Genomic DNA, 24416 nt, shown 5'->3' on the forward strand with positions numbered 1-24416 from the left:
AGCCAAACTTCTTGCTGTTGTGAAAACGGGCCATGTCGCTGTTGGAACAGAAACGAGCCGCGGTCCGTTCGACGTCAAATTCTGAGGACGACCGAAAGGCCGCGGCGGTGAACCCCAGAGCGGTTTGTAGGCTGTGTAACGGCCGGTACCGGGACCCGAAGATCCTGCCCTGCCTGCACACCTTCTGCTCGGACTGTATCGGCGGGTTGGAGCCGTTCTCGGGTTCAGCAGCGGAGGAGAGGAGGAGGAGGGGCGGGCCGCCGTCACCGTGCTCTGCCCGGACTGTGACTCCGAGGTGGAGCTTCCTCCGGCGGGACCGGCCGGGCTGTGTACGGACCACCTGGCGCTGGACGAGGTGTTCCTGGAGACGCTGGTGACCAACGGCCCGCTGGGATGCGACCTGTGCGGTGAAGGTGACGCACAGAGCCGCTGTGAGGTCTGTTACGTCAACCTGTGCCAGTTCTGCTGCCAGGCTCACAGGTACAGTAAACAAAAACAAATAAACAAAAACAAAGGCTAACAGGTACAGTCAACAAGCAAACAAACACAAATAAACAAAAACAGGCTCACAGGTAAAATAAACAAAAACAAAGGCTCACAGGTACAGTCAATAAATAAACAAAAACAAATAAACTAAAGAAAGGCTCCTGGATACAGTAATAAAAAACAAACAAATGGCTCACAGGTAAAATATACAAATAAAAACAAAGGCTCAGGTACAGTAAACAAAAACAAAGGCTCACAGGTACAGTCATCAAACAAATAAACAAAAACAGAGGCTCACAGGTAAAATAAACAAAAACAAAGGCTCACAGGTACAGTCAATAAATAAACAAAAACAAATAAACTAAAGAAAGGCTCCTGGATACAGTAATAAAAAACAACCAAAAGGCTCACAGGTAAAATATACAAATAAAAACAAAGGCTCAGGTACAGTAAACAAAAACAAATAAACAAAAACAAAGGCTCACAGGTACAGTCATCAAACAAATAAACAAAAACAGAGGCTCACAGGTAAAATAAACAAAAACAAAGGCTCACAGGTACAGTCAATAAATAAACAAAAACAAATAAACTAAAGAAAGGCTCCTGGATACAGTAAAAAACAAACAAAAACAAAAGGCTCACAGATAAATTATACAAATAAACAAAAACAAAGGCACACAGGTACAGTCATCAAACAAATAAACAAAAACAGAGGCTCACAGGTAAAATAAACAAAAACAAAGGCTCAGGTACAGTCAACAAACAAAAACAAGTAAATAAAAACAAAACAAAGGCTCACCAGTACAGTCAACAAATAAACAGAAACAGGCTCACAGGTAAAGTAAAAAACAAAAACAAAGGCTCACAGGTACAGTCAACAAACAAACACAAACAAAGGCTTGGAGGTATGGTAAAAAATCAAACAAAAAAACAAAGGCTCACAGGTACAGTCAGCAAACAAAAACAAAGGCTCACAGGCACGGTAAAAAATAAACAAAAACAAAGGCTCACAGGTACAGTCAGCAAACAAACAAAAACAGGCTAACATGTACAGTCTACAAACAAACAAAAACAAATGAATAAAAACAGGCTCACAGGTAAAGTAAACAAACAAATAAAAACAAAGGCTCACAGGTACAGTCAACAAACAAACACAAAGGCTCACAGATACAGTCAACAAACAAACACAAACAAGGGCTCACAGGTATGGTAAAAAAACAAACAAAAGGCTCACAGATACAGTCAACAAACAAACAACAAAGGCTCACAGGTACAGTCATCAAATAAACAAAATTAACAAACAAAAACAAAGGCTCAAGTTACAGTCAACAAACAAACAAAAACTAAGGCTACAGTCAACAAATAAACCAATAAATAAAAACCAATTCTCACAGGCACAGTCAATAAACAAACAAGCAAACAAAGGCTCATAGGTACTGTCAAAACAAAGAAAAACAAAGGCTCACAGGTACAGTCAACAAGCAAACAAAGGCTCACAGGCACAGTCAACAAACAAAAACAGGCTCACAGGTACAGTCAAAAAACAAGCAAACTAAAACAAAGGCTCACAGGTACAGTCAACAAACAATCAAAACAAAGGCTCACAGGTACAGTCAACAAACAAATAAACAAAACAAAGGCTCACACGTCCAGTCAACAAACAAAAGCAAAGGCTCACAGGTACAGTCAACAAACAAATAACCTAAAACAAATAAAAGAAAGGCTCCCGGGTACAGTAAAAAAACAAACAAATAAACAAAAAGGGAGACTCACAGGTAACAAACAAACAAACAAAAACAAACAAAAGGCTCCCATGAACAGTAAAACAAACAAACAAACAAACAAAAACAAAGGCTTACAGGTACAGTCAACAAACAAACAAATAAAACAAAAGGCTCCCGGGTACAGTAAAAAAACAAACAAAAACAAAGGCTCACAGGTACAGTCAACAAACAAGCAAACAAAGGCTCACAGGTACTGTCAAAAAACAAGTAAACAAAAAAAGGCTCACAGGTACAGTAAAAAATATAAAAAATAAAAACAAAGGCTCACAGGTACAGTCAACAAGCAAACAAAGGCCCACAGGTACAGTCAACAAACAAACAAGCAAACAAAAGCTCCCAGGTACAGTCAACAAACAAACAAGCAAACAAAGGCTCACAGGTACAGTCAAAAAAACAAGTAAACTATAACAAAAGTTCACAGGTACAGTCAACAAACAAACAAGCAAGCAAAAAAAGGCTCACCGTCAAAAACAAACAAATAAAACAAAGGCTCACAGGTACAGGAAAAAGCAAAGACTCACTGGTACTGTCAAAAAACAAACAAAAAAAGGCTCCCAGGTACAGCCAAAAAACAAGTAAACAAAAACAAAAGTTCACAGGTACAGTCAACAAACAAACAAGCAAAAAAGGCTCACCGTCAAAAACAAACAAATTAATAAAACGAAGGCTCACAGGTACAGGAAAAAACAAAGACTCACGGGTACTGTCAAAAAACAAACAAAAAAAGGCTCCCAGGTACAGCCAAAAAAACAAACAAACAACAAAAAAGGCTCCCAGCTATAGTAAAAAAAAATCTAATAAACAAACAAAAACAAAGGCACGTTATGGTGTGGGTTGGAATATTTAAGTCTGGCCACCACCAGCAGAACTTTTTTGTTTGGTAGACATAGCATAGAGATACTGACAAGCACATCACTGAGCGAGCGTTTGTTGTCACGTGGCCTCTTTCCGTCACACGGAGGCCAAACAGAGTAACATTTTTTAAATTTGGTCTTGGGGAATCATGGAATTTATTTTCATCACATGCGGAATGCTGAAGAATCAGCCGATGTCTGTGATAAACGCTGATATGAATGAATGAGGCGCTGTGACTCTTTCACCTCTCAAAATAAGTTAATTGTCTTGTTGTGGCACAAAGCGCCGGCGCTCTCTGGTTCAGGCTGCGAAATGCACCTGGAGCAGAAAAACACAGAGGGACTTCTTTAAAAACACTACGTTTCTTCAACCATAACAAGGAATTAAAGTATTTCCAGATGTTGTTTTCCAAAATCAGGGCACTTTGTGTGGATACGTTTCTGTCAGCTTGTGATGATGAATCCAGCTGCAATTAGCAGGTAAGTTTAAGACTTTATATTTGCTCAGTGTGTGAATGGTTTTAATATTTGAAACAGTCTGAACTGTTCACATGACTGCAGCTTTCAATAAGTCAATCAACTGATAGCAAAGAAATGTGTGTCAGCAATCTCATAACTTCCGTAAAACTTATGGCCCATGTATGAGCCATACGCTGGCATGCGTCAAAAATATTGTGCATGCCCAAAATTGTTCGACGTACTCACTATATTACAACGTAAAATGCGGCTGATTTCGGCATGCGGGCGGAGATGATAAATTTTTTTTTTTTTTTATTTATTTATTTTTTTTTTAATGGGGTCTAATGAGAAGGCCGGCTTATGGTTTACTTACTGCATGTTTAGCCCGCTTGTCCACAGCTGTCAAGTTTCTGGTTCCAGCTGAAGTCTCACCCTTGTTGAGTCCCTAGTGGAAAAATACTCAGCACAGCAGTATTTTGGGGTGCTGAAAATAGAAACCAATGGGACAGTGTCAAAACAGCTGTCTTCAAAATGTGTGGACCACAGTACGGATGAGCCGCTGGGTGACCCACTTACCTGCTTAATCCATTCAATCCAACACACGTGATCAAAAATGTAGCAAGCTGGCTCTGTCTACACAAGTGTTCAAACAATAGCCAGCAACACATCGAGCCAGCATAACTCCAGAAATGAAGCATTTACACACAGAAATGCGTCCAATCGAACAAAACAAGTGGGACTGCTAAGATAATGGTTCTCCCACTGATGTCATTTCCGCCTTCTTCTCCAATTTTGTAACTTGCCCAGAGGTTCTTGGCTTTTAGTGGTGCGCAGTTCAAAATGTCTTATCTCTTCAGTAACAGCAAACCAGAAAAGCATTAATTTCAAACTGTTGTTTAATTTATTCTTAAGTACTCAAAATATTACATATCATGTCACCTACACTTTAAATCATAACAGAAACTAACCAAATGACCCAGATCAAAAGTTTATATACCCTGGTTATTTTGGCCTAATAACATGCACACAAGTGGACACAAACGGGTTTGAATGGCTACAAAAGGTAACCATCCTCACCTGTGATCTGTTTTCTTGTAGTCAGTGTGTGTGTATAAAAGGTCAGTGAGTTTCTGGGCTCCTGACAGACCCTTGCATCTTTCATCCAGTGCTGCATTGATATTTCTGGTTTCTGAGTTATGGGGAAAGCAAAAGAATGGTCAAAGAAGAGGTAATTGAACTGTATAAAACAGGAAATGGATATAAAAAGATATCCAAGGGACTGAGAGTGCCAGTCAGCGGTGTTCAAACTCTAAGTAAGAAGTGGAAAATGAGGGATTCTTTTTGAACCAAATCACAGTCAGGTAGACCAACAAAAAATTCAGCAGCAACTGCCAGGAAAATTGTTTAGGATGCAAAGAAAAACCCACAAATAACTTCAGCTGAAATACAGGACTCTCTTTAAAAAAGTGGTTTGGCTGTTTCAAGATGCATAATAAGGAGATATTTGAAGAAAAATAGGGTGCATAGCTAAGTTGCCAGAAGAAAGCCATTACTACTCAAATGCCACAAAGTATTCCACTTACAATACACCAAACAGCACAGAGAACAAAGTCATTTGGAGTGATGAGACCAAAACTGAACTTTATGGCCACAACCACAAACGTTACATTTGGAGAGGAGTTAAGAAGGCCTATGTTGAAAGGTATAACCTTCTTACTGCGAAGCACAGCGGTGGATCGCTGATGTTTTGGGGATGTGTGAGCTACAAAGGCACAGGAAACTTGGTCAAAATTGATGGCAAGATGACTGCGGCATCTTATCAGAAAATGCTGGAGGAAAATTTGCATCAGCCTGGAAGCTGCGCATGGGACGTACTTAAATGTTCCAACATGACAACGATCCAAAACACAAGGCCAAGTTGACCTGTCATTGGTTACAGCAGAATAAAGTGAAGGTTCTGGAGTTGCCATCTCAATCTCCAGACCTCAATATCATTGAGCCACTCTGGGGAGATCTCAAACCTGCAGTTAATGCAAGACAGCCCAGGAATTTACAGGAACTGGGGGCTTTTTGCCAAGAAGAATGGGCAGTTTTACCATCAGAGTAAATAAAAAGACTCATCCTCAACTATCACAAAAGACTCCAAGCTGTCATTGATGTTAAAGGGGGCAATACACGGTATTAAAAAGTGTGGTAAACTTTTGGTCAAGGTCATTTGGTTAGTTTCTGTTGTCATTAGGATTTTTTTTTTTTAAAAAAAGGAAACACAGTTGTTTAACCAAAAATTGCTTCACACAACCACTAACCATGAGTGAAAAAAGTTTTTGTGTTGTCATTCATAGTCTCTGAAAAATGGCCAAAAAAATAAAAAATTCTGCCAGGGTAAGTAAACAACTGTATATGTCTGTATGTGTGTGTGTGGGTGTGTGTATGTATATATATATATATATATATATATATATATATATATAGGTTTATGTGTGTGTACATTGCCTAAAAATAAATGAAATGAGTACAAATATTAATAATCTGTTTAAGAAGAAGTACAAAAATGGTTTTAAAGAGGTTGAATCATACTACCGATGTCTGCTGCAGAGTGGGAATTACACAGCCCCTTGATTCATCCCTATCCTTGTCAAACACTCAACTGTTCCACCAGGTTTAGTCCACAATGGTCAAAGATCATGCAACCAGTTGAAAGGTGATATGTCACTTAATACGAGTTTAATATTAACCATGGGTGTATCAGTAACCAATTCCTCAAAATAGCCATTCTGAAACAGTATGACCTTTCAAAGTCAAACTGTAATGGTCACATTACGTCACTTGATGACGTAGCTAAAATTGAGCTGGGAGTCTACACAATGATGTCATGAAAACGTCACCATAAAACGTCATGTTTACAAAAAGTGACGTCACCACAATGTCACAGCAGCGTAGAAATATTTGCTGCAAAGCTTCTTTTTCAGGACTTGTGTGTGACTAAACAATGTTTGACATCTTGTAGATTCTGCTCTCTTCTGGCATTCAGCTTTATCGTACTTTGTTCCTGTCCTCTGTTGTGTTCTTTTCTAATCTTGTTGTAATGGGTTTGTTTGGCAGCAGGCCATTCCTGACCTCCTGACTACATTTTGTGAGGACAGGCACCGTGTGAATATATTGTCTGTCGTTCTCTCTTGTGTCTCCAGGAGACAGAAGCGAACTGCGTCTCACTCTCTCCAGCATCTGAAGGAATTAAAGTCTCGTGGTCGTCTCTGCCGCCCCATCCTCTGCTCCCTCCATCCTGGCCAGGAGCTACGTCTCTTCTGCCGGCCCTGCGACCTTCCCGTCTGCTTAGAGTGTGCCGCCACCTTGCACCGTGATCACCGCTGCTGCCCCACGCGTGATGCTGTTGATCGCCATGGAGACCGCATCAGAGAACTGGTCGTGATGCACCTGCGGCCTCGTCTGGAGCGGTTGGAGGAGTCACTACACAAGGTAAAGCAAGCAAGCAAAATTTGTTGGAGTGTGTATCTAACTCTGGGGAGGGAATCCTACTCTGCTGCAGGTGGAGACGTCCCAGGTGGCCTTGCAGGCTCGAGTGGATGCAGCAGCGAATGAAGTAAGGGCATTTGCACAAGGCTATACCAGCGCTGTGGAATCACACTGCTTGTCTTTGCTACGTCGTTTAGAGGAGCTTCGCGTACAGCGCAGGTATTGATATGTTCAGCTTCAAGTGGGAACTCGGAATTTCAGATTTCTTAGTGGGAAAAGTAAAAGAAGTCAGATTATTAAATGCTCAAACCAAACTGAAAAGTCTGAAGGTCCAGATCAAACAAGGTACCTCCACCACAGGAGCAAATTTCACTGCCTGCATTAATTCCACTCCTCGTTACAGGAACACTGAGCACAACTCACACACACACAGAGAGAGAGAGAGAGCTGCAGTGACGGAGTGACTGCTGTGAAAAGAAAGTAGTGAATCAATATCTTGTGTTCCCTCTTGCTCTTTTTCGTGGCTGTTACACTTAAAAGAGAAGCAAACATGATCACGCCAATATGCAATACTGCAGAAATAGTTTTATCTAAAAGTTGCCGTAGTACAGGACTGTACAATTTGGGGCCTGTAGGCCTCACTTGGTCCACACTCATTTGGTCTTGGCCCACTGTGCCAGGTGAAAAGCTGCAGTTTAATAAATTACTGTTTAGCAAATTAAAGAGTAGTTGTTTTGTTTCTTTGAAATTTTATTTTAAATTTAGATTGTAATTTTTTTTTATTTTTATAAACTTCTATAATACATTTAACTGTAATGTACGTGTCGGTATGTTGACAAGCTTACAGTTAAGTACATTAAATGTCAGTGGTTTGTTCTTTTTGAAATTTAATTTTAGATTTAGAATGATTTTTTTTTTTTTTTTATAAAATACTGCAGGGGTGGTGGCCAAGTGGTTAGTTCACTTGGTTTGAGTGTGGAAGGTTCCTGGTTCAAACCCCACTCCTGCCACATGTCTTCATGTAATGTGGAGTTGCATCCGGTGTAAAACTTGTGCTAATTCAACATGCAGATCCACCTCAGTGGTGACCCCGAGAGCAGCCAAAGGTACTTACTTTTTTTAAACTTTTTTTTTTTACACAATACATGAAATTGTAATTACTTGTAGGTATGTAATCCTCATAACATCAACATTTATTTTTGACCTGTGACCCTCCATCCGGATTAATTTATGGCCCTGCAAAAGAGATCATTTGGCTGCTTCTGTGACAGCACACACTTCTTCCTGCAATGGGGTTTTCTGTTCTTTCCCTATTTTCTCCTAATTATATATCTTCACAAGTATCTATCAGTCACACCCCTGCTGCAAATCATTAGCTGAGCTACAGCAGGAACAAAGGCAAGAGGAATACACTGGCTTGTTTCACGTACACAAAAATCAGTCCAAAACACAGGAGATTAATCCAGAGCCATACAGAGTTCAAAGACCAGAGATCATCAGTAGCAGGAGACTTTCAACGGATCAAACAACAGGATTGTCCAAAAAAGCAGAATGAGTGCAGTTATCAGGAACTCTCATACCACAGTCAGGTAAAATATGGGGATTCAGAATGGAAGCAGGAGTCAATAACATGGCATCAAGAACACTGTAACCAGAGCAAAGACAGCAGGTAAAAACACAAGTCCAGAATGACAGCAGAAGTCAGGAACATGGAGTCAACAAACAGTGTCAAATGGAATGCTAGAGAGAAGGTCAGAACCTATTACAGTCTGGCAACTAGGAGATATTATAATGGTGTTCATAAAGGATGCCGAGCAGTTAAACCCAGAAGTGTGCAGACACGTGAACGTGGAGGTCAAACCAGAAGTCACAAGGAACACAGGAGAAATGTCAGAATAAAAGCACTACTGGTCCGGCATGGTCATTATGGGAATGGAGGTGAACTGGGCCTGAAGCTTCTGAAAGGCTTCCTGTTGAACAGAAGACCAAAGAAGCTGAACTGTGGTGGAAGTTAGTAAGTGGAATGGAGCAACAATGGACTTGTCATTGAGTATAAAATGCAAATAAAAATGAACAAAGCCTAGGAGCTGTTTATGTGACTCAGGTACCGGCCACTCTTTCACTGTGCTGATCTTATTCAGATCCCTGCCCACCTGGTCTGGGAAAATGACAAAGCAGAGGACTTGTAAAATAACACTTTTCAGCGTTCACAAACAGTTCTACTGGTACTCATACTCATACTAGGTACTCATAATTCCTGCTTATTGTGTGGAAGATGGTTTTCCATCCATTGCCTTGTTGGATCTATACCAAGTAGTGTAGATAAAGGACACAAATTAATTAAACCTGGAAGTGCGTGAACACATAAACATGGAGGTCAACAACCCAGAAGTCTAAACGAACACAAGAATCATCAGAATAAGAGCACAGGAAAACAAAACTGGAGCTAAATCGTGACCTATGACAAGCACATGTTGATACTGTATGAAGACAGAGGAGGTCTATTAAGCACAGGTGTATACAGCACATTCCACATACTCAGGGTATCTGTTTTGGTGCTAAGTACATGGTATATGCTGCTTCCTATTCATACAGTCTCTGTCCCAAAGGACCCAACTCCACCTGCAGAGGGCGCAGCTGCAGCAGGCTTTGTTAGATGTTCAGGGGGGTGTGGAGTTTGCAGAGCGATTGCTGAGCTCCGGCTCGGATGCCGAAATCCTCAGTGCTAAAGGCGTGACTCTCCGAAGGCTCACCAGCCTGATACAGAGCAGCTACAACCCCAACCCAGCCACAGTTGACTCTAATGCCTGCGACAGCATCTGTTTCGTGCCAAGAGAGCCAGCAGGGGAGGTGGAAGGCTACCCAGTGATTGGGGTGATCGACTGCAAGACGCTGGACATCAGCAAGTGCACCATTGATGGGGAAGGTAACAGTCCGTTAAAATATTAGAAGGGTTTTGGTAACCGCTTCAACTTTGGCTCCCTGTAGCATGTGCAGACCTGCACTGACTAAAGCCTTTTGAAGTGTAAAAACAGTACAGTACAATGAGCAGCGCTGACCTTCCAATTTATCCAAATTTCTTTGTTATTTTTATGTACTGAGTTGATAATGTAGGTGTTAAAGGATTAAAGCTATCTAAATCGTCAAGAGTCATTGCAGTCTGAGAATGCACTGCCTTGCCAACCTCGTTAATCATGACGGACAAGCGAGGGGCCGTGGTTCTTGATGCCGCCGTCTTGCGAATTTTCCGGTAGATCAGGGCAGTACATAAGCCAGAAAGTACCAGCTCTGCTACCATAAGACCAAAAATGAATAAATCCTCCACGTCCTCAACGGAGAAAGGCACCGAGCATGCCACACGCCAGGAACTCCAGGAGTCGAGAACATAGCCCGCAGGATACGTTCCATCTGGGCAGGTAGGATCCCCCTGTCCTGACCTTCTTGTAGAAAAAATGGTGACAATAGCGTTCAGAGACCAGCTGATCAAATCCATGGTTAATCCAATAGTAGTCCAATCGATCCAGAATCCAATATAATTTGAGGAATTCACAGTCTGGTGAAGTAGGGACTTGAAGGTTAAAAGCAGAGAACAGAGATAAGGGAGAGTGGAGGAGATGCGACCGCCCTCGTCGGAGTCCGAAGTGTTAGAAGTTAGAGTCCCAAGATGTTTTAACCTATAAAGTTGTGCGTAATTAGGGGCTCTGAGTGACAGGTGCTGAGCTGAGGGCCTCCAGCCCTCGCGGGTCGCTCGATGTGATGCTAGCTGTTTATGGAGGGCTATCTGTCTTCTTGAGCATTTTTTTAAACAAATACCTGGAATAATATGGCTTGTTGTGTGGTGACATGTTCTAATGGTTCATCAAAGACGTCCCTGCTGCTATGTTCACACTAACTGAAATTCTTGTCTTATTTAATGGTGTAAGCTAATTTTGTTAGCACTTTTAGCAGCTATCGGTAGCTTTGGTGTCCTATTAATGCATAGTTACTGAGAAAATGAGCAGCTCAAATATTTTAATGCCTGCACCAACGCAAACCGTTATGAGAACCACAGTGCAGTCCACAGAAATATTTAATAAACACCTGAACTGAGGTTAGCCTGTTAGCTTAGCTTGTTTGGACTTGAAGATAGCAAGGGCCGTGTTCGGGCTTCTTTTGTCTCTCACACACACAGTCATGCACGCTCCACTTCTTTTTATGGGTTGGTTGTGATGTAGGCAGAGGAAGTCCTGCCACTGCTGCCAACATGGCGATGCCCACATTTGGGCTTCCTGTCAGCTCTTCCAGGTTTCTAAGGAGAAGGTATGGGTGGCATCACGCAGAGGCAGTGGTGATCCCAGACAGCCTGCCCCTTCAGGCTCCAGGATACCCTCCAGATGTTTTTGCTCTGTTGCACTTGGCCAGCCACCCTGTAGATGTTTCTGCTCTCCAGTGGACTCTTGGCCGTACCCCTGATGTCAGACCGCTTGTCTGTCTGCCAGTGAATTCCTTCTCCCATATTCCTGGTTGTCCTGCTGTTCAGTCCTGATGTCCTTCTTAAGGTCATCTTCTATGCTGCTTCATGCCCATCATGCTTGCTCCTCATCTTTGTTTCATCTTCAGTTTGTTAATAAATCATTTTTATTTGTAATCCTGTGAGTGACTTGTGGTTTCATTTGGGTCCAATTTCTGCACAGACCACCACAAACCTTTGAAAGTTGAGATTGTACTTTGGTTTATGTAACTTTTTTGAATATATGAGTTATTGTTCATATAGGGAATTTTAGAATCATTTAATTATTCTTTTTTTTTTTTTTTTTTTGCACATAAATAAATTATTGGCCCTAAAGTTAATTTAAAACATATCCTCTACAGTGGGATTAAGTTTGGCACTCTGTATTTCCACAGGACTCCACCAGGGCAAAGAGGGCGAGCCGGGACACTTCACTGTGGTCTGTCGGAACTCCACCGGGGAGCAGTTGGGACGAGGTGGGGAACAGGTCATTGTCAGCATCATCCACAAGGAGAAGAAAGACTGGTGAGCAAATGCAACCTGCTTTTTCCAATACTGGTCTGATTCACTTGATTAAAAAAAAAAAAACCTAAAACGATGTTGCATTGGATGTCATGCTCTAGAATGTGGAAGGGAAAACTGGTGGAATTTGCAAAAAGTGCTGAAGGTTCCCGGTTCAAATCTCACCCCTGCCACATTTCTCTATGAAATGTGGAGTTGCATCAGGAAGGGCATCCGGTGTAAAGCCAGTTCAACATGCAGATCCACCTAGGATCCGCTGTGGCGACCCTGGGTGGAAAAAACAAGCTGCAGCTGAAAGGTGTGAAAAATGTTGATCTGTGTTTTCCAGCTGAGTGAAGAAACTCGTCTGATCAACCAGAAAATAAGAAAAGTTGGTTATTCAAAATTAAAACAATCTCAAAAAGATTAATTGATCAAGAAAATAGTTGTAGTTTAATTTAGTGGTCTATAAATACGATATGATACAATATACTTTATTGGGACATGATTGAACATTTATTGGACATGAGCGGGGAAATGATTGTCCCCAGGGGGAATCTGTCTTGGACTTCAAGTGCTCTGCAAACATTTCTGTCTCAAAAATCAATAAGTACAACAACAAAATATTTGATTAGTTTTTGCAGGCCTGTATTTCTTGATGTTGTATAACAGATTTGATCACATTTTGGTTTGTTTTCAGCAGCGTATCACTGTAATACACACATGTATTTTTCTTTCAGCACAGTGGAGACGAGCGCGGTGGACAACAACGACGGGTCCTACAGTGTCACGTACACACCTGAAGAGCCAGGCGTCTACTCCGTGTGGGTCTGTGTCAAAGCCCAGCACATCAAAGTACGCAGTCGTCGCACTGATCAGTTTCCAAACTGTTATTCTTAAACTGCAGTCTTGATGTGGATTCTACATACTGTATAGTGGCATGAAGAGTGACTGACATGGAGTAAAACTCTAAACCCAAAGGAATGTGTTTGTCTGGTGATCACACAGAGCAGAAGCAGAGATTTGATGTTAAATAAAGTGTTGGCGTCATTCTCTCCGTATCCAGGGTTCTCCATTCATCCTCAATGTGAAGCGGAAGATAAGGCAACACTGTGGGACCTTCCACTGCTGCTCCTTCTGCTCCAGTGGAGGAGCCAAAGAGGCTCGCTGTGGCTGTCCAGGAACCATGCCAGGTACACACAGAGAACTATCGTCATGTCTGCTCAGCCAGATCTTACTAAAGTGTATTTCACAATGAACACAAAAAAAGAACTTAAAAAGTCATGTTTTGTCAACTCTGAGGAAGCCAGAATTTTTTTATACATCAAAAAATAACATTAGAAAATAACCATTTGCCAGGATACGTGGTCGCGTGGCACAGAAGGTGGGTGGACATAAATGCAAACTCTCTCAGACGATATGTACGATGTTTCTGTGTAGGCTCTCAGTTGTCCAGGTGGTTTCCATAGTAGAGAAGCTTGAATCTTCGACTGGACTGGGTTGCTTGACGCGAGGACGTTTCGCTTCAAATCGCAGAAGCTTCCTCAGAAAAAATTCTTGCTCTGGTAGTCTGACTTCTGTCTTGACTCTTGAATCTGTACTCTTGCATAGATTTTTTTAAAACATATTTCAACTTAACTACAGAAGTCGTGTGGCTTTAACTCAGTAAAATAACTTTTGCAAAAATCTATGCAAATTGTTACATCAATTTTTCTCATTGAGACAGCAGTTTCTTTTTTAGAGTGTGGTAGTAGAACTTAATACACTTTGTCCTGGTGGAACACCCAAGCATTGTTCTCTCACAGATCTCTCCTCTCATCCTGGACTGGTTCCAAAAGGCAACAGAGAATCTCCATGTATTGATTCAATCTTCAGTCTTCTGGTAGAAACTGGACAGTGGACAGTGTCTTTAATATCATGACTTCAGCATCTTTGTTTTCTGTGTTCTTTGTGATGCCCAAGGAAGAGAGTTTTCATTGAAAAGGTCCGGTGTCACCGACCAAACGTTCTCCACTAAAAATTTGTCCCCCCTGCCTTCATTGCACGTGTCATTTCAGAGCGTCAGCAGCAGTTCACTGATAATCGAATCATTTCTGCTTCAAACTGCACTCCAGTCATCATCTATCTCAGCGACAGATATCTGAAGCTTTTGTACAACAATCATTTCCACATAAATTCAGCATTATTTCATCATAAAAGATGGAGGAAGTGATCAGAGCCCCGCGGCTACATGAGCTGCTAGCTGATGCATTGATTGTGCCTCGGTCATTTCAGAGCATCACAGATTATTGCCTTGTTTCTGCTTAAAACATCCTCGTTTCTTCTTACAACTGGCTTTTGAATGATTTAAGAGGTTTTATCTTGTCATCTGATGGTTATTAATCACATTAATGCATTTGATCACTTTGGGTGACGAGTCCGTTTCAGAAGAGCTGCTGTGGTCCAAAATGACGCATGCGTAGTGGAGGCAGGGTGGACCAATTTTTAGGGGGGACCGTTCAGTCTCCGACACCGGTGTCGCCGATCAAACGGTCCCCCTGCCTTTACTGCGCATGCGTCATTTCAGAGCGTCAGCAGCGATTTACTGTTTATCGCCTTGTTTCTCCTTAAAGCTGCCTCATTTCTGCTTAAAACTGACTTTAGAATGATTTAAGATGTTTTACTTTCTCATCTGATGGTTAATAATCACATTATTCCCTTTAATTGCTTTGGGTGTAGAGCGTCAGACTCAGAGAATCAGTCTCAGATGTGCAACTGTTGCACTCTGATCGCTTCCTCTGTCTTTTATGATGAAATAATGCTGAATTTATGTGGAAATGATTGTTGTAGAAAAGCTTCAGATATCTGTTGCTGAGATAGATGATGACTGGAGTGCAGCTTGAAGCAGAAATGAGGCGATAATCAGTGAATTGCTGCTGACGCTCTGAAATGACGCGTGCGCAGTGAAGGCAAGGGGGACTCATTTTTAGGGGAAACCTTTTCAATGAAAACTCTCTTCCTTGGTTACAGGCTCATATTAGAATAACTAAGATTCCTCACCAATGACCTTCCCCAGCAGGTCTGGATCATCCTTGAGGTCCTCCATAATGTTTTCACAGAGTTTTTTTTTTTTCTGTTAAGCAGTTTGGGGCCAAATTTGTGTATTTACCTCGTTAGTTTGAACTGAGGTTTCCTCTTGTAAAATCAAAAAATACTGATGGACTTAATCAGCATGGACTATGGGCTCTCTCGATTGTAACTCTCTTTACTGAGTTATTATGGGTACACATTTAGTGGCCTATAGATTCATGAATGGGTTATTACCCAGTAAATACCAGCACATCACTCTGAATACATTTGTTTAGTATCATAATCTGTCCACACTAAAAAACCAGATGTTTCTGTCTTTGGTTGACTGCAGGAGGATTCAAAGGCTGTGGTCATGGCCATAAGGGTCACCCTAAGAAACCCCACTGGTCTTGCTGTGGCAGCACCGTGGAGCAGTCTGAGTGTTTGCCTCAGAAGGTGTTAGCTGCAGTTTCCTCTCGTGGTGACGTACGAACTGTGGAGCTCTGACGTGATGTGAAACAATGCAGAGGTCGGCAACATCCAAAATGTCTGAGAAGAAGGAAATATTGTGTTTATTGGCCAAACCTAGAGAGACATGCAATGGTACGGTGCTGCTCAAACCCTTTAAGAGTTCGAGGTCCTAGGAACTGTTGGTCTAATGGTGACCTCCACATATTGTGCCTGTACGTGTCAAAACTGACAAATCTGGACTCAAAATACACCTTTTTACTGTTGATTTCCGTGGCATGTCAGTTGAGTGCAGGAGGAGTCTCCAACCATGCTCCTGGAGATCACCTTCCCCTGCATGTTTTCCAGCTCTACTCATGCTAATTAACTAAGTCAGGTGTGTTCAGCCAATCAAGAACTAAGAAGCACCAGACTTGACTCATAAGCTGTATTTGCAGCACTGACATGTAAAACATGCGGGGCAGGTGATCTTTAGGAGCACGGTTGATGACCCCTGGTTTTGTGGACAGCTGAACCTCCTCCGTTAAACATGCCACCTGCACCTGTCTGCAATCTGTGCGACACTTCCACAGTCTGTGAAAGAAACCCGGACTGTTCAGCCACTGCCTCCATCTTCTTCCACATGAACAAGTTGTTTTTCTTTAGGATGTTTCATCTTCGGAATTTTGAGCATAAGATGTAATATTTGACGTGGGATTGGGGAATGTGTGCAAGTTTATAATATGACCTCTTGACCAGAGAAGACAAAGTGCAGCATAAACATTCTAAGTGTATTTCTATAAGCGCTGCCACATTAATATTAATATGTGATCATGAATCCTAAATGTTGGCAGCAGCGGCAGCAGCAGCCTCCTCAGGAGGCAGGACTGATACTATCAACCACATAACGTAATGCATCATTCATGTGACCTGCACAGTGCCGCTGCAGTCTCCTGTTGTTGTCTTCTCAATGTCTTCTCTTTGTTTTAGACTGAAGACAGAGGTTATGGTTAGTGTTGATTTTTCATATTTTTGTATGGTTTTTACTTTGTCAGTTTAATTGCCTTTTAAAATACAACCTAAAACCGAAAAAGTTGAGATGCTATGGAAACTTCATTTCATTTGTTAAAGGACATGTCGCACCAAAATCATAACAATTTAGCTTTAGGCTGTTAGTGACCATCTGATGATCCACCGGGATTACTTTGTGCACTTCTGTGACCGGTTTCAAAGTATTCGGAGCAAACAGCTATGGAAAACAATGTCTGAAAACAAAGTACTCGTGAGTACTCAGGTGTTTCCAACAATTGGCAATGCAACTAGAAATGTCCCAGCGTGTGCTTCAATGGAATGTAGCTGATAATGTGAAGAACGGAGGCACAAATTAATTCCAAAGTTTACATAAGTAAAGTGCGAAGCTGGCTCCAGCTTCTCTCACGATTGTGGCACGTTAAATAATGTCCATTATTTTCTGGAAATAATGTATTTTGTCTTTTTCCAATGTACAAATCCATCTCTGTGTCCAGGCAGTCTGTTAAAAACTGTCAGATGTCCCGACCTCCGTGTACACAGCTTCAGTAAACAGCATGTCTCCACACTTTAGGCTCTAAAATCCAACACTCTGAAAAAGTTAAGCGTTTCGGGGTGAAGCGTGTCATCTCCTCTCTGTAAATCCGAGCCATCACTTTTGAACAGTAGTTCAGAAACGTCATTTTTGGACAGAGCAGGTTCGTTTCTCTCTGTCTGTCAGTCATTGGGATGTTTCTGTTTTGCTAATGAGGACATCACACACTGAGAAATGCTGAGGATTGCCGAGTGAAACGTTTACCGGAAATGCACAAGCTAACGCTTAGAGTGAAAGGAATAAAATACATCAGAGATCACTAATTATTAGCACATGTGTGCAGAGACACTTGCAGTCATGAGTACTTTTATGTTGTCTTACTAACTGGGATGTTAAAAAACATGAGACATGTCCTTTAAGATAGTGTTGGGTTTGGTACCGTGACGTGTCTGTGTCTTTTTGCATAGTTTTGTTCCCCCTCTTGTGGGTCCTGTGCTTGTCGAGTGGGCGTTTTCCCCTCAGTGTCGGATGTGAGTGTCTATGACTGTCTCATGTGTGTGTGTGTGTGTGTGTGTGTGTGTGTGTGTGTGTGTGTGTGTGTGTGTCTGCCCACCTGTCAGTCTGCTGTCTGTGTCAAGAGTCAACCATAATGCCTGTCTTCCATGATGTGCAGGCGAGTGTGTGTGTATGTGTGTGTGTGCGTGATCCCTGCCCATGTCTGTGGTTTCTGTTAAGTGTATGTGTGCTTCAGTTCTCTTGTTGCATGTGTGTGTGTGTGTGTGTCCCTGTATGTGGTATCCTCATTATGTCTCGTGTGTGTGTTTTTTTTCCTATCAGTTGTCCGTGTTTCTGGCCGTTATGTTTTCCCCACCCTCAGGTCTTTGATTGTTGATGCTGTCCTGTTCTTAAAGTTGCTCTTAAGATTATTCTTAGGACCCTCGTGATTACTTTGCCCCAGTGTGAGTTCCGTGTTTACTTCTGCGTTTGTAATCCTAACATGAAGTTCTTCTGTTGGAGTCTAGACCAGTTTGATTATCTTAGTGTTGATCACCCTTTTGGTCAAGTCTTCTGTTCAGTTTGCCCTGGTTATTATTTTTTTACACTCACTTTCTCCAGTCGAGGTTTTGCAATTAATTTCCTGATGGGTTCATCCTGGTTTTGCTGCCCCCTTGTGTTCATTTTAGTTCTTCACATGTATGTCTGTCATCACTACACCTGTCACTGATAATTTGGTTATTTCGTCACTCCCATTCGGTTCTTCACTGCCTGTCAGTTGCGTTCTGTTTGTCTCCATGATGTCACACCCTGCTGTCTTGCACCTGTGTTGTCCCCATTGTAAGTGTCCTTCTCACTGTTGGTTTTGTGACAGTGGACTTTGGTTTTTCACATTGGTTGTTTTTTTCACCTTGACTCTTGCAGCATTTTGGATTTTTCTCACTTTGGTTTTCTTGTTTCACCATAACTACAGACTCTGGTTGCTGTTTGGGGTTTTGTTTGTCACTTTGGATTTTTGTGTCATGCACTTAAGATTATAATTACAGTCTGGATTCTGACGCCTGGGATTGTTGTTCACTCTTGTCTACATTGTCACGTGAGAAGACCAGACCTTTTGCACTCAACCTCTCTTGGCGGCTGCCTGCATCCTGGGGTCCGACCCTCATGTTTAAGTGGTCCTTACCACAACAGATAGATTCATTCCTACATTTCAGGCCTGCAACAAATTCCAAAAAAAGTTGTGACACTAAAGCATTTACCATTCCTTCTCACAACACTTGAATGACTTATTGGTATTGAGGATACAAATGATGATGTGTTTCTTATCTTATTTTGTTCTATTCTTCCTGCAAACAGGTCTTAAGGTACTCAACAGTACACTGTATTGAATTTTTCATTTTAAAATTCTCCAAACATTCTCTGTTCGAAGTGGCTGTTCATACATAGCTGTATAAATAATTCCACGTCCTATTCCTACATAGCGCTGCTTTGTTGTAGTTGTGGTTAGGGGTTATTTTTACAGTTATGGTTAGGGTTGGTGGTTGTGCTTAACATAGTTTAGGAATCTACATATTAATACCAAATACATGTGCAAGTACATAGCCTTATGATCACGTGACCTATATTGACCAATGAGAGACACGCTACATAAAAAGAGAATTTCACTGTGCAAACACAGCTATGTACGGATAGCCACTGCCTTCTCTGTTGGGTCCAGGTTAGAACTGCAGGAAGGCCAGTCCAGTACCTGAACCCTCCTCAGTCATGCCTTTGTAATGTGTGCAGAATGTTGCTTTGCAGTCTTTGTGAAAAATGCATGGATGTCCTTGGAACAGGTGTTTGGAATGCAGTACATTCATTCATTCATTTTCTATACCCACTTACACCAATCAAGGGTTATGGGGGTGCTGGAGCTTATCCCTGCTGTCATAGCACATGAGGCAGCCTACACCCTGGACAGGACACCAGTCTGTCACAGGGCAAATGCAGCACATGTTGGTCTAAAATCTATTAATGCAGCCATCACAGAAGTGTAAATTACCAATGCCAAGGGCACTGACACAACCCCATACCATGACAGACCCTGGCTTTGGACTTGTTGCTTAAAACATTTTGGATGGTAACTTTCATATTTGGTCCAGAGAACATGGTGTCCATTTCTTCCAAAAAATATCTGGAGTACTGATTCATCTGACTGTAGTGCACTTTTCAACTGTGTGATGGTCCAACCCAGATGCCTTTGGGCTCAGAAGTTAATGCCACTTCCAGTTCCAGACAAGGTTAACATAACTAACAAGCTTCTTTCTTTGCATAATAAAGTTGTAAGAGGCATCTGTCAATGCAACTCTGTATTGTAATACTTGACACAAATTTCCCAAAGTAATCCCTTGGCCATGTGGTTATATCAGTTATTGATGAATGACGCTTCTTGAAGCAGTGCCATCTGAAGGTTCGGCAATCACAGGTATTTAGACTTTGCTTGTGTCCTTGCCTTTTACACACTGAAATTCCTCCAGATTTCTGAAATTATTTAATATTATTGTGCACTGTACAGGAAGAAATATGCAAATCCCTTCCAATCTTTCTTTGAGGAACACTGTTTTAAAACATTTCAATAAATTTCTCAAGCATTGTTGAAAAATTGGAGATACTCTGCCTACCTTTGTTTCTGTACCAAATCATAATAGCAATCACCTGTTTAAAATAATATTTTTTAACTTTGTTAAAATTCCTAAATTACACCATTTTGACTTTTTGGGAATATGTTGCAGGTCTAAAATGCAAAGTTGGATGTATATTGACAACACATAATGTAATATCCTTGGTTTATACTGTCTGGAATTAAATAAAGTAAATGTAAAAATCACTGTGGTTTATTTGTTTGTTTTTTGCATTTTCCTTATCATCCCAACTTTTTATGATTTGGAGTTGTATGCACATGTGTTATCATTAAACTTATACGTTAGCAATCCTAGATGGCTATTTATAGGAATACAGAAGTGAGTGTTAACTAGTAAAATTTAAGATATGTGAAAATGTGTTTGAATGCTTGTGTTTCATCAGTGTGTTAACAGATAATCAAATTTGAACTATCCTAGTCAAAAAAAAATCTGGACTTTTTTCCCATTAAAAATCAAACAAACTGAAATTTGAAATAATAATAATAATTCAAAATACTAATAAAACCACCTTGGTTGTGCCTTGAGGTCCACTGTTTTCTGTGCTCTGGTTTGGGTTCCTTTGTGTTGTAGCAACTGCTTTCAACTGGTTGAATTTGTTCCAGTTGATGTCCATTCCTGTCTTTTTTTGTTTTTTTTATCTCTGGCTGGAAACGGCAGCCATATTTAAGATTTGATGCTTGTTGCGTCAAATGTGAAATATGTCATTCCTCATGGAAAACAGTGTTTCAACTTAATGTTCAAAATCATTTTATGTCAAATACAGTTTGTTTTTTGGCGGTGGGGGGGGTTATTTACAATGTTTGAGCTGTTGGACACCAGCAGCATGGCAGATTAGTGGTTAGCACTGTTGCCTCACAACAAGAAGGTCATGGGTTCAATTCCCATCTGTGTGGCCTTTCTGTGTGGAGCTTGCATTTCTCCTCATGTTTGCGTGGGTTCTCTCCAGCTGCTCCGGCTTCCTTACACATCCAGCGTTTCACTTTTTCCGCATTTTGTTACGTTACAGCCTTATTCCAAAATGGATGAAATTCATATTTTTATTCATTTATTTATTTATGTATTCATTTTTTTAATTTTGATTCATTAAAGCTCAGGTGCCTCCTGTTTCCACTGATCATCCCTGAAATGTTTCTGCAGCTTAACTGGAGTCCACCTGGGATAAACATGATTTGGAAAGACACACACCTGTCTACATAGGTCCCACAGTTGACAGTGCATGTCAGAGCACAAACCAAGCATGAGGTCAAAGGAATTGTCTGTAGACCTCTGAGACAGGATTGTGTCAAGCCAAAAATCTCGGGAAGGGTACAGAAACATTTCTGCTGCTTTGAAGGTCCCAATGAGCACAGTGGCCTCCACCATCCATAAATGTAAGAGGTTTGGATCCACCAGGACTCTTCCTAGAGCTGGCCACCTGTCTGAGCAATCAGGGGAGAAGGACCTTAGTCAGGGAGGTGACCAAGTACCTGATGGTCACTCTCCCCTGATTGCTCAGACAGGCGGCCAGCTCTAGGAAGAGTCCTGGTGGATCCAAACCTCTTCCATTTATGGATGGTGGAGGCCACTGTGCTCATTGGGACCTTCAACGCAGCAGAAATGTTTCTGTACCCTTCCCGAGATTTTTGCCTTGACACAATCCTGTCTCAGAGGTCTACAGACAATTCCTTTGACCTCATGCTTGGTTTGTGCTCTGACATGCACTGTCAACTGTGGGACTCTCAGAGCTCCAGCATTCCTCTATGGAGAGAAGAGGACCTTCCAGAAGGACAACCATTTCAGCAGCAATCCACCAATCAGGCCTTTATAGTAGAGTGGCCAGACAGAAGCCACTCCTTAGTAAAAGGCACATGGCAGCCCACCTGGAGTTTGCCAAAAAAAAAAAACCTGAAGGACTCTCAGACCACGAGAAATAAAATTCTCTGGTCTAATGAGACAAAGATTGAACTCTTTGGCGTGAATGCCAGGCATCATGTTTGGAGGAAACCTGGCACCATCCCTACAGTTCTGGACTCACATGCCATTCCAACTCGTAGAAACTTTGCATAATTTATTACCACCCTTGAAAAAGTCAGCTACCTATTTTATAAACACTATCCAATCTAGAGCCAGTGGATCCCCACAGGCAACGCACGACCCTATTGTAATCAGGTATGGAATTTTATTTTATTTATTTATTTTTACAAAAAAAAAAAAATTGCCAAAAAAGAGACACCAATAGAACGATATTATAGATAGAACAATTTCTGACCAATCAGATGCCTTCTTTATAATTTTTTTCATTTTAACAATTTATTAATTATAAAAACAAAAGAACTCAGAGTCCTAAGAAAGGTGGGAAATGTGGGAAATTAGTATGTTTTATCAGATAACATAAGAATTATTTTTAAGCTAGTCCCTCTTTAACTTGATTCAACTTTGCATTAAAACTAGCAACTCAGGTTTGGTTCATATAGAAATTATCTTCAGAATGAACTAATAACCGAACACAGAAAAGCAAGTTGATTTAACTGCATGTTTCATGTAGTTGGGAAATAAAACAAGGATCTTTCACAGCAGTTTGCATTACATTTTTTTTTAGTGGTATTTATGTGGGATTTGAACCAGGAACCTTCTACACTGGAAACAGGCAAAGTTAACCACTTGCCCACCATCCAGAAGTACATCAGTTTACTTTTTTGTTTGTTTTGTTTTGTTTTTAGCATTTAAGAATTTAACTCAGTTCAAGTGTTTATTGTACTTAACTATAATTAAACTACATATATGGCTGAGTAACTTCTATATTTCTTCATTGTTGTCAGTGACTCCTGAGAGTCAAACAGACTCTGTTATAATAATGTGATGTGGAATGTGATATTCTAAAAAGAAAGAGAATTATGACTGAAAAATTCACTACAAATAAGAAGCTGGAAGCACAGTCCTTTTGTTTCTTTCTTCTCTGTAATAGTGCTGGTTGACACTTTGCAAAGGTTTCACTCAGTTCTTCTGCCTCATGAAGCAACCTGTCGGTTTCTTTCAGTTGGGCCAGGCTCCTTCTCCACCTTTTTCCTCTCGTTCCTTATGCACCATCTTCCGGTGAGCATCAGTGATGATCACGGAAACCTGGCACCATCCCTACAGTTCTGGACTCACATGCCATTCCAACTCGTAGAATCTTTGCATAATTTATTACCACCCTTGAAAAAGTCAGCTACCTATTTTATAAACACTATCCAATCTAGAGCCAGTGGGTCCCCACAGGCAACGCACAACCCTATTGTAATCAGGTACGGAATTGAAGAGTTGCTGCCTTATTCTCCTCGATTTCCTTCTGAAATTCAGTTTCCTTCTCGGCCAGAGCGTTCAGTAAGCTCTTCTCTCTGAAAGGATTCTTCTCAGTCTTTTGGATTTCTCCAGTTGATGAGCCTGATGTTGCATGTGTTTCTCAGAAGGCTTTGTCCTGTGCTTCCTGCTTCCCCCAAACAATGTTTTTACCACAGTGTATATATATATATATATATATACATTTATATATAGACGTTTTTAGGTTGGCAGAAAATTTTCACCACCTCTGGCTGTAAGTGTGGCAGCCACGCACCGCAACGACACTGGTCTTCAAAAGTTAAACATTTTCAATTTTTGCTGCTTACTGCTGCGAGAAGGACAAACTAGATGTTGTTTTATCTTTAACAAGGAGGAAAGATGGACAGCGAGAGACAGAATAGTTAAGTGCAGAGACTCACCTGGTTTTTAATCCAGTAAATGGAATAATTTGTGTGATATTACAGAGAGGAATTCATCTATAACCTCACAAAACATTAACTTTCACAGAGCCACGGCTTCGTGTTTTAATAATAACGCTGTGGAAAATGTTAAAACTCTGTTATATCTTTCAAATAAGTACATTTTTGTCCATGTTGTTAACATTGAAAAATGACGCAGTCTCACATCATTGCCTAAGTCTGCCACTGAAGATGACAGGAACAGAATGACAACCGCGTTGACAGTTTTTATACCGTCGACATGTGAACGCGGCATCAGTCAGTTATTTCCCCGTGACATCCTCTATAGAGGTCCAGAGGGAAAAAAAATCAACAAAGCATCAGATATATTAATTAAGAACGTGCGCGCACACACACGACAAATTAGTATTGGAAG

The 24416-nt window shown here is 41.1% G+C and overlaps 1 protein-coding gene across 1 annotated transcript in view; it reads left to right on the top strand.

The window, feature by feature from the left end:
• Window positions 1-18985, top strand: part of trim45 (tripartite motif containing 45) — a 44772-nt gene extending 25787 nt beyond the window's left edge. The window contains 9 exon segments of the mRNA XM_034186079.1: window positions 24-240; window positions 243-480; window positions 6772-7060; window positions 7131-7276; window positions 9667-9983; window positions 11942-12071; window positions 12788-12902; window positions 13114-13240; window positions 15448-18985. Coding sequence (XP_034041970.1) covers window positions 24-240; window positions 243-480; window positions 6772-7060; window positions 7131-7276; window positions 9667-9983; window positions 11942-12071; window positions 12788-12902; window positions 13114-13240; window positions 15448-15602 — 1734 coding nt within the window. The 3' untranslated portion in view covers window positions 15603-18985.
• The last annotated feature ends 5431 nt before the right edge of the window (window positions 18986-24416 follow it).

Source organism: Thalassophryne amazonica, chromosome 14, assembly GCF_902500255.1.
Source record: "Thalassophryne amazonica chromosome 14, fThaAma1.1, whole genome shotgun sequence".
NCBI classification, from domain to species: domain Eukaryota; kingdom Metazoa; phylum Chordata; class Actinopteri; order Batrachoidiformes; family Batrachoididae; genus Thalassophryne; species Thalassophryne amazonica.